At 35.8% G+C, this 17702-nt stretch overlaps 1 protein-coding gene across 1 annotated transcript in view; it reads left to right on the top strand.

The window, feature by feature from the left end:
* Positions 1–17702, top strand: part of LOC135223343 (reelin-like) — a 484942-nt gene that overhangs the window by 96286 nt on the left and 370954 nt on the right. The window contains 3 exon segments of the mRNA XM_064261806.1: positions 1582–1776; positions 15358–15466; positions 17316–17482. Of these exon segments, the coding sequence (XP_064117876.1) occupies positions 1582–1776; positions 15358–15466; positions 17316–17482 (471 nt within the window).

Genomic DNA, 17702 nt, shown 5'->3' with positions numbered 1-17702 from the left:
ATAAATACACTCACATCCTAATAACCAACATACATTTTAAATTCACAAGAAAAAAAAAACCTTCAGTGCTAAGACAGTTACCATCTCAAGAGAAGGGAAGAAAATGAGTGACCAGAAGAAGGAAAGGTCCCAAGTAAATATGGTTATGCCAGGTAAAGAGGGGTAGCAGTAGTTTGGTTGTTTAATTTTGGAAGCATTGTTTTTTTATGAAAACTGATTCGATGACAGCAAGCTGTTGAAGGGAAGAATCCCATGTAATGATTTTAAAATGTTTACATTCTATATTTAATTTACATTTCTTTGAATGCTCTCGAATGTTCGAGAATTCTGGAGAAGTCAACCGGACACCTGTTCGATAACTCACCCCCCAGTGGCAATTCAAATGGGGACTTAAGAAGCTCGAGGCCCCTACATAATTTCTCAAACTACATTTGGGACACAAAAATAAATAGACCTCATTGGAAGTCAAAATAGGGCCCAGTTTTTCTTTATATATAAAAAATAAAGACCTAATAATTAATGGACTTCTCAAGATTAATTGGCATTTTATGGCAGGACAATGTTCATGCTTTAAATGTTTAACTTAAACTCAGTATAAAACGTATCACTGATAAACGGGCCACTAGCAAAGAATGGCATTCTAGGTGCAGTTGGCCTGTTGCTTTTCTCTATTAATTTAATATTTAAAAACTTGTATAGGTGTTTAAAGAAAACTTTAGCTGATAGCAGTTATCCATGAAGTATTGTCATAAAACAGTAATCTCATGGTGAAATTCGGAGCAGCCAGAGGAGAGAGAATAGGCTCTGAGGAAGGGGGTATATAAAGCATTTACTTTAAAGTTAAAACTGCAAAAGCAATTAAAATTTGTACCTAATCCAGTAAATTTCGTTTTTCTAAATATTGAGGTGTAAAAACCGTCTGTGTTACATGACACTTTTATATCTAAGAAAAGTTCAGCTCTTTATCTTAGATAAAGAAGGTTGGTTTTTTGTGAATTTTAAAAAAATATGTTGGATTTTAGAATTAGTCTTATTTATTAAGTTTTATGTGTTTTATCTTTTTACAGCTGTGATGAATGGGGCTGGACCCCGAAACGTCGCTTAATAAATCTTTGCCACATTACCAGAAGACGTCTCCCTTGCTTCCTTATGAATGAATATAATATGAATATGTATATATCTAATATATATATGATATATAAATATATATATAATATATATATATATATTAGATTATATATTATATATGATATATATATTTATATATATATATATATATATATATATATATATATATATATACCTACATACATACTTGTGCTGGCAAGACTGCTATCGGAAAAAATTTAAACGAATAGAAATTACAGCTTACTTGAATTTAATTCCTTCCTGTCTGTTTACCTGTCTTTCTGAACCATCTCATGGTGTTTGGCTCGTTTCATATGGATTACCACATAGTTCTTTATGAAACACACCTATCTGGAAGAGAAAATTTAATGGGTTTGATATGAATTTTGGTTTTATGTTCATTGGTTTTTTATATTTAGTTTTACTTCAGTAGTATAAATCCATTTTTCACAGGAATGCAGGCGTTATTGGATTAACAATGCAGATTGGGGAATGCTCTGCGGCCTTCAGCGGTAATGAGATCAGGGTGTCCATCTACGCAGAGAAAGGGTCCAGAAAGGTTCCACTAAGGGAATATGCCCTTACGTATTCCAGTGCTATCTTCACGATACCAATAGAAGACTCCCATAACTTGGTGGAGGATACAAGGTAGAGAAATTTTTTGTTAGCTGTCATGTCATCAGTATCATAGATTATTTCCTTTCATGGTAACTACAGTGTTTTACAAGGAGCGGCCAAATCCTTGGCAGTCTAAACCTTAAGTTGTTATGAGGGTTTCTGGATAGGTACTGTTGCTGAAAACTAACGAAGGTAACAAAAGTGTTTGTTGTATGTGTGATCTGTGTGCTTAAACTTTAAAGAGATCTAATGTGACTCCTAGGAGGATATATCAAATGTGACGTGAAAAATCAAAATGAGGTCATATTTCCAGTAAACCATGATATCAACAATAAATCATTTACAGAATAAAGACAATTGTAGTTCAAGGTCAAACTTAATAACATTGAGATGAATAAAAAGAAGAAAAATTGATACAACAGACGGGACAATAGTTGTGTGATTTTACTTACAGAATAAACTTTCACCCAACATTGAAAATAATAGCACACTATCTCATGGAAATTTGTATAACGGTTATACAGTTTTCCATGAGATCGTGCCAACTATAAACAATATTTTGTCATTTTGTTTAGTAATATACTTCATTGCTTATATAAGTACTATATGGATGAATGATAGATTTTTGTTTCATTGATATTACATATTTTAAAAGTATGCACTGTGCTATAATTCAATGGAATAAACAATGTTCAGTGAAAACTGGTAAAACAAACATTTGGTGAAACCACCTCTAATCTTAATCCTTATTCAGTTTCAGCATTATACAGATTACATTGATAGAATATTTAAAAAGAATTCTCACTACTGCAAAAATAAATATAATCTTTATTATTAATACAATTTTCATGGATCATGACCGCATCAAAAATTATTGCAGATCCTCCTTAGTGATTTATTTATCTATATTTATGTAATATTGAAAAAAAGACACTGATGATAATAAAACCATATTTACTAAATTTTTTTGTCATCTTTGCTAGTTTAACAGATTATATAGATATGAACGAAACAGTGGATTATAGCCAGTGTCCTTTTGGCCTTGGTAGTACTACTCCTCAGTGGGATGGGTGATACTGACTCTTTTGGCCAATTATAGTTGGTTCACATAAGGTAGATTCTTAGACGAGCCCTATGCCTGCGAGACGTTTGTTTGGCGGCCGCTGATTGGCTGGGAGCTGCCTACCTCCCGGTACCAGCCAATCAGCGGCCGCCAAGCAAACGTCTCGTCAGCATAGGGCTTATCCAAGAATCTACCTTAAGTGAACCAGCTATAGTTGGGGCATATTTGTTGGTGTTTGTCTCAATGCACATCGGAGATCACTCGCCACATTAGGCTTGTTTATTATCTTTGTTTTGATTCCAACTAAAGCAGCGTTCGTCGAAGAAGAATCCATTCTCATCGTTATCCTCTAGCGGTGGAACCGTAACCGTCTCCAGTGTAAGGGGAACTTTAACCGCCTCGTGGTTTCCATGTAGGTGTTTCACGAATACCTTTGTCGAGTAATTGTAGATCCCGGCTGGGCGCATGAACCACCTCGAAACGACTATGCATGCGCCATTATTAAACGTCTGCGACCCCTGTAGGTGTATCTTAGCACCCTCGTTGCTGATCTGTAGATTCGACGTCTTCTGATGAAGGAATCGTAATCGCCACCTCGTTAACAACTAGAAATATATCATGACTCTCATGCAAGTGCGTCTTGCACCCGCCTCGTAGAAGTATTGTAGACTCCTAATTTGTCCCAGAATGTATCCTGAGACGATCCATCGGCGACATCTCGTCAATGCAAAGGCGACCCGTAACATCGTCGCTCGTGTAAAGATCCGAGCTCTGGCATTGTAGATTCTAAGTTGTTTTCGTTGTCACCCTCGTGTGAAGTTGGGAATTCTCTAAAGTCATTGAGTATCCGTGTTTCGCCATTAATAGGCTCTAACTGACTTTTTGACAAGTTTACATGATCTTAGAAGAAATAAAATCTTGCTTTAACACTCGGATTTGTCATGAACTAATATACCTAATCTCATAGTCAATTATTAAGGACTAAAATTCTTCACCCCTAATAAGCTTACTGGGTGAATTATTATCACTAATTGACCACTTATTATTAATCCCGTATCTTGACAAATATACTATCAAAAACCCCGTAATGTCTATACAGCTAACCTCCATCAAACGTTATGTTCAATATTCCTTCTATCTTACGTACCCCACGATAAATTCTACCTCCTCTCTATAACAGAAATCCTATGTAAAGTTACCATAAAAAAAACGCTTAATCCCGACTACAAGTTTCCCTTATTGGAAAAAAAATAATAATCCAACTTTTCCCATTACAAAATGTATAAGGAGAAAAAATATATAATCCAGCGCTTTTCCATATAAAACGTATGTATCGTCACGCAAATTGCTGCCGCAACATATCAGTATCGACCCGAATTGACCCCTTAAAATTCCTCACCATGGAATGTCATCATCGACACTCCTGAAAACGGTGCAAACCTCTGAGTAATCAACTCCAAAAGAAAATATCAACAATCGGTCTCATCACATGTGCTCAAATCGCACTTGTCTAGTCAGACTCTTAAACTCAGAAATCATCATTCCTTCAAATGGCCCAAAAATCCTTTATTAAATCCTCGATGGAAATCCTCAATAAATTTTTACTGATACTATAGAACCACATTCCTCAAAAATTATCCCCAGGACATCCTCAAGGGTACCCAAAAAATTGTACTCGAAAAAGTCTATTAAAAAAAACCAACCAATTATGAAATATCCCACACAGGCTATATCCTAAGCTATTTGACCACCGATGTACCTCAAAGTAACTCATTTATGATACTGCCACATGTATATAGAACCCTGATAATCACCTAGTCGGGATATAAACCACAGAAAACCACAATTCAAGAATTATACATAACAATTATATACCGCCAAATATAGCCACTGGTGAATAACACCTCATAAATACGACACCTTTTTTATCGGTCCCCATAAAACCGCAATGCACTGTGCCACCTGCAAGAGCTATAACACCAAAAAGAACCACAATCACCACCTCTTTGGCTCGTAAAACCACAGACCACCACCAAAAATCATAGCCACCAAAAAACACATCACCTAGATAACCACAAAAAATCAGCCCCAATAAACCAATACAACCAGGAATCACCAAATCACCACCAGGTATCATCATCACCTTGGACCTCTTATAATATTTCTCAATTTAACAGTAATTTCCCATATTTTTTCACCCTGTTTTTCATCATGAAATAATTACTTCTGGTTTTTACGCTAAATCGCTGCAGTTTGAGCATAATAAGAAAAATAGTAAAAGAATGAAAGGAAAAAAAACGTTACATTAAACTGATTAAACACATTTCGTCATCCATTTGCAAAATCTGATAAAAAATGCAAATGCGCGATGTTATTATTAGTTATTACTACCAACCTTTTTCCGCTTAGAGATGAGAGTTAATTTCGACCGACCTGTCTTTTCATCTAAGACTACAAATCTGTTTCCTGTCTTTTCCTCAATAACTCTAAAAGGATCTTCAAATTTCGGACCCAAATTGTAATTTAGTTCATTTCTCATATTGATTTTTAGGAATACATTGTCTCCAACAGCAATTTTAACATCTAATGATTTCTTGTTACTTCTTTCCACCATTTCTCGGGTCGTAGCCTCGAGATTATGGCTGAGACAAGAATGTCTCTTCTTTGCTGTGGAAATTAATGCTTCAATTGTATCTTCTCCATGATGAGGTATAGTTAGCAAATCAAATGTGCCTCGTGATTGGCATCCAAACAATGCTTCGAATGGAGACATTTTAATGGAATCACTGACCATAGTATTGATGTTATGTTTAACTATATCTATATATCTATCCCAGTTTCTATTGTTTCCCCCTACAGTCTTCCTGAATGCTTCGAGCACTTTCCTGTTTGCTCGTTCACATAACACATTAGCTTCAGATCTGCATGGAATAATTGTTACTTTCTGTATCCTCATGACTTCTGCCAAACATTCTAAAGTCCTGTTTACAAATTCTCTGCCATTGTCGGTCAATAAAATCTCAGGTGAGCCATATCTGCAAATGATAACATTGAAAAATGCTATAGCCACTTCTTCGGCTGTTTTATGCTTAAGTGGAAAAATTTCTACTATCCTCGTTAGTGCATTTATTATTACCAACAGGTACTTATTCGCATACCTAGATTCACAAAAATTTACTAGGATATCCATATGTATTCTCTGAAGAGGTCTACTTGGTATCTGATATGACCCTAATTTGCAGGAAGTTATCCTTGCGGGTTTGCAAGCATTGCATACTGTACAGTTTTTCACAAAATTTTTCATATCCCTGATAGTTAAGAACCATCGAGTTCTTTTGGGTGATAAATCGGGTTTATTAAAACGATTCAATATCAGTAGCATTTAAAATGAACCAAACTTGATACTATTGCATCAGTCACTAATGTGAATGGTTTAATGAAATCTGGAAATTTCAGAACTGGGGGATTCATTAACGTGTCCTTAAATTTTTGAAAACTTACTTCTTGCGGTTTTCCCCAATGAAATTGAATGTCTTCCCGCAATTCTGTTAGAGGAGCTGCTGCGTTAGAAAATCTTTTCACAAAACTACGAAAAAATCCAGCCATCCCTAGGAATGACTTAATTTCTTCCTTTGATTTCGGGGTACGAAAATCTGCTATTGCTTTGACTTTATCGTCGTTTACTCTAACCCCTTCCTTAGATATGACATTACCTAAATATGTGATCTGTTTTTTCAAGAAGGAACACTTAACTAGCTTAATTTTTAATCCTGCTAACCTAAGTCTCTTAAGTACTTCCTTAAGCACTTCTAGGTGTTGCACGATCGAGTCTGTTGCAATTAATATATCATCCATGTACACAAAAACACTTTTACCCAATAACCCGTGCAAAATTGTTTTTACCAACCTGGCAAAGGTCATCGGAGTACCTGATAAACCAAACGGCATCCTCGTAAATTCATAGTGTCCCTTTGGCACTGAAAAGGCAGTATATTCCTTACTATTTTCACTAAGAGGGACCAGCAAAAAACCCTGCGCTAAATCAATTGAGCTATGAGTATTATGTCCCCCAATTTCTACAAAAAGATCTGGTATCCATGCGACTGGGTAACGGTCAGGAATTGTCTTTTCATTCAAACATCTAAAATCGACGCATACTCGGACAGAGCCGTCCTTCTTAGGCACTGCTAACAGAGGAAAGTTGTATGGAGACGCACTAGGTCTAATGATTCCTTCCTCTTCCCTTTTACTGACCTCTTTTTCTACCTGTTCTCTGATTTTGAAAGGTATGTGGTATGCAGGAGTAAAAATGGGTTTTGTACCTTCCTCTAAGTTTACCTTATGTTCTAACACATTAGTCAGTCCCTGTTTATCCCCTCGTAAAGCTACCGTGTCCCCAAATTCTGCCAAAAGCTCACTTACTGCTTCTATATGCTATTTATAATCTGCATTATCTAAATTTTCTCTAAATATTTGCTTCCTTGATTGCATTTCTGCCTCAAAAAACTCAGTTTTCCCCTCTACAATAGTCACTGAACCACTGTCATTACTCCAGTCTTGGAGGTCTACCACATAATTATATATTCTTCTGGTATTTCCTAACTGTATCATTACAGTTCAGTAATTCTACCCATGTAACACCAGTGTTTGATACACTGTTCACTGATGCAGTGCTAATAACCCCTCTTAGTTTCTCGCTACACTCAATTACGCATACTTCCGTGGGCTTTTTCACTTCCCTCTGTTTGACTTTTACCATAGTCTTTGAACCTGTCATTAAAATACATTCTTTAATAAAACACATTTATATTTGTGGTTAGTACCTCCCTGTTCCACGATCCCATAAATATCAACGCCCGTGGTTCTCATTGCATCCACTAAGACCCCATTGTTAGTATCAGTAATAATATCAGTATTAGTATCAGCATCACCACCCATAACGCCATTGTTAAACCTGCCAAAATTGTTACCACCATGGCCCTCAATATCCTGTTTATCATTACTGACATCACCGCTGTTATTCCCCATATCATCAGTGTGGGGTTTGGTATCACCACTCCCCATATCCCTGGTATCATTACCCTTAGCACCGCCAAAAGCACCCCCATTTTCAGTATTCCCCATATTCTCAGTTTCACTTGCGTCCTCATAAGGGATAAAAACACTGGGTATTCCAACCGTTATACCACTAACACCTGTATGGACTGATATCTTGTGTCTTCTACATGCAGGATGGCCTAGCAAAAGTCTGTTGCCCAACACAACTCCTTTTACAACCAAAAATGGTTCTATTAACACTCTGTCACCCAAAGTAAATCGTATTCTAACAAAACCCAGGGTGTTTAATCTATGGACTTGCACATCACACATCATCTTCGTTGAGGGTTTCAAAGGGTAATGGGAGAACATGGATTCATACAGATTCTTAAGGGGGCCGGCCGGTACCCCTATATATGGGGGTATAGGGCGAAAAATGCAAAGTCATGAAAAAATTCATGGAACTTCGTATGGCAATGGAGAATGTGTATATAAAATATTTTGTCAAAATTTCTCTAACTTTCATAGTTACAGGGTAATTAGTAAAGGTAACTCAATAGGCCAAAAGCATTGATCTGTACAAGAAAATGCAATATTTCTTCTGTTATCGTAAATTTTTATAATTATTGTCAAAGAAATTGTGAGCAATGGCATCTGTAGAGATTCCATGAGTTGCAGGGGAGAAGGTTCTCAGCTTACCACCCTACAAAGCGAGCATCAACATAATAGAGGTTACAAGTTCGAGTTTCCTCTCTGACATTCGCTTGCTTTTACGTCTGTTTATGTTTGTTTCGGCCTGAATTTCATCATGCCAAAGAGGAAAAGACAAGCAAAACATCTCCCTAACATACAGAAGAAGACAATTTGCTCTAATATGAGTTCAATAATATCTTATGATATCTGCAAATTTTAGCATAGCTAGTGAAGAGAGAGAGAGGGCGGGGCTTGGGGAGGGGGGGTGCACACGTCGTGCAGTGCCCCAGGCTATGGTCTTTGTTATTTATCATTTATGATAAATAACATAGTTTTGGTTTATTAATACCCAAAAATGAATATGAAATTCATAATAGTCATGATTTATTAACATTGTCTTTGTACAAAGAGAGTACACGTTCGAGTTTCACCTCTGACATTCTCTTGTTTTTATGTCTGTTTATTATTGTTTTGGCATGAATTTCATCATGCCAAAGAGGAAAAGACAAGCAAAACATCTCCCTAACATACAGAAGAAGAAAATTTGCTATAATAAGCCGAGTTAGTGAAAGAGAGAGAGAGAGTTGTGTAGGACCCAGTGCCCAGGGCTACGATATTTGAGCAAAGGGATCTTCATTTATGATTAAATTATGATACATAACATAGTTTTGGTTTATTAATATAGAAAAAAGAAATATAAAATTCATAATAATCATTATTCATTAACATTGTCTTTGAAAAAATACAAAGGAAAACTTTGAACACCTGTATCTAAAAACTATACTTATTGACCTTCACATTCTATCTTCTCCCATAGTTTGAAAGCTATAGCATTGAAATTTGTTATATAACTTAGAAAAACATTATGGGACAATCAAGTCAAGCCCTTTTTTCCAATTTTTGTTTCGTATTTTTTTCTAAATATTTTTTTCCTGATTTATAGGGTTTATTTTTTACTATAATGAAAAATTCATATTTAGCAAAAAAAAAAAGAAAAAAAATGACAGAAAAAAACTTTATTTGATTGGAGGTCTACATCAGGTCTATATATGGTAGTAATCCCAGGTCTCAATACTAAATACCAAGGGAGGAGATAGAATTTGAAAAGTTGTTATTTTCGGGATAAATTGCCCTGGAGTCACAAAACCAAAGGTTTGAAGCGAAAATCATATGTGGTTTGGAGGTTTCCCAAGTCACCTTATTAAGTGGTATGAATGCCAAAGTCCTGTCCTTAAAAAATGGCATTAGTTGCTGGCCCCCTTAAACAAAGTCACGAGCATTGCAAGATTGTTAAAATAATATAATATATAATAAATATATAATATAATATATATATATATATATATATATATATATTATTGGGACCACGTGGCCCCAAGTGGTGACAACTATCTTCATGATTCGAACAGACAGTGCTATTCCTTTTTCTCTCTCACATTCTACGTTATTCTTAACTTTTGAATTATATTATGCAAAATCTGAACATACACAATTAGAACATTCTAACTCTAAGCTAAATAAGAATCTGAAAATATTGGAAACAATTTTACAACACTTCATACAGTTAAAGAGAGGATGATATGCATTACGAAAGTAACAACATATAAGATACCTCCCCCCAGAAGATTGGTTATCACGGTGTTGAATCCCACGATTCGCAACAGTATAAATAATCTATGATTACATTGTTCTTTCCAGAAATGGTTTCTAACTTTACACAGGAGGTTGATTCTTATTTTTAGTCTTGTAGTTTCTTGAAAACTTTCCTCGGAATCCTCAGATGTTCTTCCCATGTTGTAGAGTAAATCACTTTGTCATCCAGGTATACACCTACTCCTTCTATAGATCCTAACAGTTCCATCACTTGTTGGAATGTTGCAGGTGCATTCATCAGACCAAATGGCAGAACAGTATAATGATACAGTCCAATAGGAGTAATAAAAGCTGACAGCAACTTAGCATTCTCATCTAAGGGAATTTGATAAGATCCTTTCAACAAGTCTATCTTGGAAACAAACTTGGCTTGCCCAATATTATCAAGTAACTGATCTATAAGAGGCAAAAGATAATTGTCAGGCACACAGATGGAATTCAGTTTCCTATAATCAGTACACATCCTAATTGAACCATCTGGTTTCTTCACTAACACACATGGAAAGCTGAAATGACTTGAACTGGGTTCTGCTAATCCATGTTGCAGCAAATACTCAACTTCTTTCTTCAAAACATCTCGATGATAAGGTGATAAGTGATTGGCTCTTTGCTTGAATGATTTTCCATCTTCTTGAATCTTGATATTATGCTTAGTCAGATCAGTACACTTAGGTACATCTGCAAAAATTTCTGAGAAACATCTAATTACTTCACTTAAGTCTTCACTTTGTTCAGCACTCAGAAGTTCCAGTTTATCTTCCAAATTTTCCAAAATAGAAGAATTATTCATCTTGCTTCAGCTCCCAATTTGTAGCCATCATCATCCTCTGTAGATGAAGTTGTTACTGTTATTGACACAATTTCAGTTTTAGTTTCTAAGAAATAAGGTTTAAAGAGGTTCACATGTATTTTCATTTGCTGTCTTCTTCTTTCTGGTGTTTCAATCATATAAGTTCTATCACTCAACTTCCCAAATACCTTGTAAGGACCTTGAAATTTATTAGTGAGGGGAAATCTCTTGACAGGTAAGAACACTAACACTTTTTGACCAAAGACTAAAACTTCTAACTTAGTCTTAACATCACATCTCCTTTTCATTTTCTCTTGACTTACTTTCAAATTTTCTAAAGAGAATTTTCGGATTTCCTCTTAATTTTCTTCCCAAGTTTCTTCAAGAATCTTCAACGGTCCTCTCACGTCTCTACCAAAAATCATCTCATTAGGTGAACATCCCATACTTTCTTGATGACCACTCCTAACTTCTAACAACATTAATGGTAAACCAACATCCCATTCTCTTCCTGACTCAGAACAATACTTTGTCAGCATACTTTTCAATGTCTGGTGGAACCTCTCCAAGGCACCTTGAGTTTCTGATGATAAGTAGTGGATAACTGTTGTTTCACTCCCAACAAATTCATCACATCCCGGAATAACTTGGAAGTACAGTTCATTCCTCTATCACTTTGTGCAATTTCTGGTATACCAAAGTTTGAGAAACACTCAAGTTTTTCAGCAACTATCTTGTCAGATATGTTTCTAACAGGGATTGCCTCCGGATATCTTGTCACAGGACACATTAATGTTAACAAATACTCTTTTCCCTTCTTTGTCTTTGGCAATGGACCAACTATATTTATAATCACTTTGCTAAAAGGTTCTCCTCTAACTTCTATAGGTTGTAGGGGAGCTTTCTGGATGGTTTCATTTGGTTTTCCAGCTATCTGGCAGGTATGACACTCATGGCAAAACCTGCTAACATCTTTGTTAGCAGGTTTTGCCATGAGTGTCATACCTGCCAGATAGCTGGAAAGTCCAGGCCAAAAAAAAAATATATCATGATCTTCTCCACAGTCTTCCTGATTCCCATATGTTCAGACTCATGAGCTACTGCTACCACTTGCTTCCTCAATGGAAATGGAATCAAAATTTGATAATATTCGCCCCATACAGCATTTCCTGGTACATCTGTAGGTCTATACTTCATCATCTGCAAACCTTCCTTCAGGTAATAACAGGTAGGAGTTTGTTGCATCTCCTCTCACTCAACAACTCTGAAGAACAAATCAGCTAACAATGCATCCTTCTTCTGCAAGTCCATTAGCTTCTCTCTTGTCATCTGACCAACTTCAAGGGTTGAATTCCCAATATCTGCTCACTCAGCTACTGTAGTTTCACTACTGTCATCAGGAACACTTTGACTACTCTGAGTCTCTTCAGGAACAACAGGTTCTTCTTCTTCGTTGTCGTCTTCTTCGTGGGAAATCTCTTCTTGGCCAGCACTAGGGGGCACATCACTTCCTGGAACAATTCTTCTAAGCACAAAGCGTAGCAGCTTTGTCAAGTTTCTTAACCTCTCTCTCTCTCTCAAATAGGCTCTTATATGATCAGGAATTCCCCTAAGATATTGTTCAAGGACACTAATGCCTCTAACTCATCAAGAGTTTAAACTTTAGCAGACTCTAACCAACGTTTAAAACACCGCCTCACTTTATAAGCATAATCTAAGAAGGTTCCCTTCTCATCTTTTCTTAAATTTCTGAATCTTTCATTGTTGTACTCTGGGGTCATCTGGTCAACTTGTAGCACATTGTGTTTAAGTACCTTGTAGTCTTTACACTGATCAGTTGTTAAGGCTAGATAAGCACTTCTCCCTTTACCAATTAAGAAACTTTGTAACAAAACTGACCATTTATCTTCTGGCCATCCCATAACTGAAGCCCCTTTCTCAAAGTGGTCAAAGAACTCATCTGGAGCTTCTTCTTAACTAAACTTAGGGATTAACTTCTGTACTCTTACTACATCAAATACAGGGTCTTGACTACCTTGGTTAGGGTTAAATGGAATGGTGTTACAGGTAATGTGGATCTAGCTCTTATCAATTCAATCTCCCTTTCATGTCTTGCTACTTCTCTTTCCTCTCTTATCCTTTGCCTTTCATCTTCTGCTTTTTTTATTATTCTCTTTCTCTTCTTTCTCTTTTCTCCTTTTCTTCTCTTTATCTTTCAGCTTGCAATTTCAGCTTAATCAAATTTTCTTCTGCTGCTATGTGTCTAAGCACTAACTCTGTATCACTTTTCTCTTTCTTTTCTTCTTGCTTATTTACAAGATCAGCACATGCTACATCCAACAACTCGTTAGCCAATTGTAACTCATCTTCAGCAGTTATTCTACCAGAGTCTATCAATGCTTTCATGGCAATGCATTTGATTTGTGCCTTTATCATACTATTAGACACATGGCCACCACATGCTACTGCTAAATCACTCCACTGTGCCTTAGTCAGAGTGGCTGCTAAAAATTCCTGAGTATCAAATGGAGCCATTTTTCTCAAATAACAATTCAATGCAATAAAATGCAGAAACAACTATATGGTCACTCTCCTAACAAAATATATTTCTAACACCAGCCGTATAAGCTAGAGTGATAATGTGATTTGTTTTCCTCCCGGGTCTGGGCACCATCAATACTTGTGAAGAAGTGCCAAGTATCTGGTTACTACGCTTACCATTTGTACTTGTTAGAGCAAGAGACTTTTTATCCTGGGTCGGTGACACCATTTATACTTGGTGCACAGTTTGATCAAGTACGTCACAACAGCCAGACTCCTGAACCTTTACTTGAGGAAAACAGCACAATTACCAATCTGTGTTTTTGCCTAATCAAAATTAAATAAACTGGTGGATTAATAAAATGCTCATATAAATTTTAATACAAAAATTTATTTCTAAATTCAGAAATTATAAGTGAAATTCACAATCTCAGCGAAATTTTTTATCACTTGAAAACAAAAATCTAATTAATTCTTGAATTAGTTATTAAACAAAATTAAATCAAAGTTCATCAAGAAAATAAATTAATTCAAATTATAAAGCAATGATTAAATTTGAAAAAGAAATTTAATTAAATGCAATTTAATTCACGTGTTATATTAAAACAAATATAGAATAAGAAATATTCGAACTAATTGAACAAAATGTGAATATAAAACAGAATAATATGGAAAAGCACTAAAAGCAATGACAGTACAAACATTAAACACAGAAAATGGACATGTTAAAAGAACAAAATAAAAGAAGAAATGCATAAAAAGTAATAATTTCATCCAAACACTGTAAACAAAACCTTAAGTGCAATTCAGAATATTTGTAAAAATACAATACCTCAGACTAGGTGCAACTTTTCACTCAAAAAGAAAAGCCTGTAACCATCTTCAACACTTGCGGGCACCACACAAAAATAATAATAATACTGTCTGTTTAAATTCCATAAACAACAAATATTTTACTAAGAAATCAAACCTAGTGAGTGACCAATCTCAAAATATGAATTACCTCATGGTAGAAAATCGATGTTTCATGAGAGAGAGAGAGAGAGAGAGAGAGAGAGAGAGAGAGGCATAGCAGCCTCTTCACCGCACATGAGTCTCGGAATCGAATGAGTCGTTCTATGGATGTGAAAAAGGGCATACCAGGGCGATGGGGCCCCTTGGTTGAGCAACGTGTTCAAGACGAAAACATTTTGATCATCTCCATGACGTAATGGCATTTTCCAATTCACAACTAATCTATTTATGAAGTAGCAAGTCCTCTTTAATAAATTAGCTTAACTCATCTATTTTCAAGGGGTTGGAATACAACAACTTTTGCTCAAACAGAGCAACCTCTCTTTGCGCCTCTTATGCTACCTTCTCTCTCTCTTTGCCTTTAAGTTCTTTCTGTGCAATGAATTATATATTATTTAAACATATTTCCTTTCAATATGGTTATCTGAACACAAAAATAATCCTTTTACAACATTATACACAGTTTCTGAGGGGAAATAATTGTATTACCAAAACCATAATGGCATCCCGAAACTCACTGTATAAGAATATATATATTTAATAACATAAATATAACAGGGGAACAATTTTTCGTGACTGACTCTAGAGTTATGTGATTTAAAACTTTAGTGATTTATAAAATAAATACTATTGCCACAGAAAAACATATTAATGCCTTCTTTTGATGTGGCAGACCTACAAATGGAAGACCTGAGTGCTTCTTCTGTCAGGTAAAATTGCCAACTTCAGAGTATAAGGTAGAAAGCGGAACTGTTGTTCTGAACATGCATTGTGTCTTAATGTTAGTCACACAGACGAAATTGTGAGATGTGATTTTCAGGATCTGCGTGGAGCAGACTGTCTTCGGGAAGAAGGACACCGATGTTTGGGTATTAGACCATATTCGCCTTCTGCCGTGGTTGCCAACAAACCCTAGGCATTACCTGCAGGTAAGTGTTTATCCACTAACGCATTGACATTCAGAATGAGAAAAGAGAGGCAATTGTGTCAAAACTGTGTGAAAGATAGTCTCGATTATACATTTCCTTTCTTCCATACTATATCGTTTTTTTTCAACATGTGCACAGAGTACGGGACTAGAAGCACTAAGCCCCATTGGTATCAAATATGAAATTACTGGAAACCATTCTTGAAACCAATTAAAACTTAATTAAGCATGGGAAAGTATCAGCTTCTGAAAGCTTATCTCATTAAATGAAAAAGTAGATATAGACTTATAAAAGTAGGTGTCCAAAGTAACATAGCTATAAGGTGGATGTCTTTCTCCACCTTCTGCTTTGTGTTTTTAGTGTTCGTGGTCGCCCAGTAGATTTTTACTTCTGATTTATGGAGAAGTCCCAAAGAATCTTTGGTGGGAAAACAGATGACTAAGTTTTCATGCATTTTGTACCCCAGGTATGATTTATTTCATTTTTGTTTCCAAGTAAGCAAATATTCACATGGAATGAACGTGAAGGCCATTCATTTTTAAATTATAACAAACAACAAATAAACTCATGCTTACATGAACAATGAAAAAAGTAATACGAACTAGCTCTTCAAAGTAATATTGCAGTCTTAGAACTTAATAGCCAATAATTTTGCCAGGAATCTTGTTCACCAATTCTATAACATTAAAACGAAGTGCTGGTAGAGTCCCAATTTGGCATCTCAGCAGAATGTGATACTCATGCTCTTTCAAGGGAGTGAAAAAAGAGTTTTGTGGTCAGGGTATATAAAGCAGAGGATTAAGTCTCCTGTTGAAACAGAAGATACAGAGGGTGGTCAGATAGGATATCATCAAGTGATGGTCTAAATTATAATGATCTTTTTTGGGAAAACGCAGACCACTACCTTGAGCAACGTTAACTAAAAATCAAAGATCCCTAAAGAGTGTTAACATCCAGACATGGAAACTAGATTCCAGTAATGGTAGAAAAAGTTCAGAAATCATTATTATGAATACCAGTATTAATCAGATGTAGGACGCCTTATGAACATTACTTGCTTTCATTTACAGCACTGAAAAATAATGGTAAAAATCATTCAGCAACACGGATTCTCAAATTTTCTGAATGATTAAATACAATGTTACCTACAGTGAGAGAGTCTTAGTGTAAGAGTGCAGTGTAACATTGGCTTGTAAATCAAGTGAATTTTGTTAGAGTTAGAGTTCATTTTGCATTTCTATTAGAATAGCTCAACAATAATGGCTTCCGCACAGGCCCTTGAACACCAGACAACTCCATGAACACCACCCTTCTGTTGTAGGTCACTTAACAACTGTGAATGAGGTCTAATAAATACTCTCCTACACCTTAGTCACAGTTTAAGTATACAAGAGCCTTAAAATTGTCACTTGTCACAGTTAGAGACAGTTGTTTACAGTCTCCTACACCTTAGTCACAGTTTAAGTATACAAGAGCCTTAAAATTGTCACTTGTCACAGTTAGAGACAGTCTGTTTAAACAAGCCAATATCATATCCATTGTTAAGATTGTTTTTCAATGAAACTAATTTGCTCAAACGGGACATCACATAACAAGCACCTAATTGTCATCGAGAGTCTATATTCAAGGTAATTTAGAAGTCATAACGTACAAGTAACTTTTGTTGCAGTGTAAAAGAAAAAAACAAAAACAAACAATAGATGGCTGTTTGAGAAGATTTTGAAATGAAGAGTAATATAGGTTTAAAATGTAATATCCAAACTTACTATGCGACTACATAGGTCATTAGATATAACATGAATCAGGGAAGGGAATCCACCCATTCTTCGAGTGCTTCTCTTCTGAACAGGCCCGGGTAAATTTAGAGTGTGGAAAAGGAGCAAGTGAGGTGGAGGTAGAAACCAGTTCTGATGATGCCTTAACATGGGTCCCATTACATCGTCGGTGTCTGCCAGCTTGGTGTGATAGACAACATTCGGCCTTTTCTTCTTCCCTGAGAACTCAGGAATTCGACAGGTGAGAATACTGTGGCTGCTGTTTATCTAAAATTTGCATGGTTTTTGTGCTTTCCTGTTTCACATGCATCAATGTTTTGGGCTTTCTCATTTCTGTCTCCCAAGTAAAGTAATGAGATGACATACTAATTCTACATATTACAAATATGTCATTGAATATTCAGCAAATCCATTTTCAGAGTGTCATGTTAAAAATAATTATAAGGTTTCTCTTCCTATCA

The sequence above is a fragment of the Macrobrachium nipponense genome, chromosome 8 (genome assembly GCF_015104395.2).
Source record: "Macrobrachium nipponense isolate FS-2020 chromosome 8, ASM1510439v2, whole genome shotgun sequence".
Lineage (NCBI taxonomy): Eukaryota > Metazoa > Arthropoda > Malacostraca > Decapoda > Palaemonidae > Macrobrachium > Macrobrachium nipponense.
This window is presented reverse-complemented; position numbering and strand designations above follow the sequence as displayed.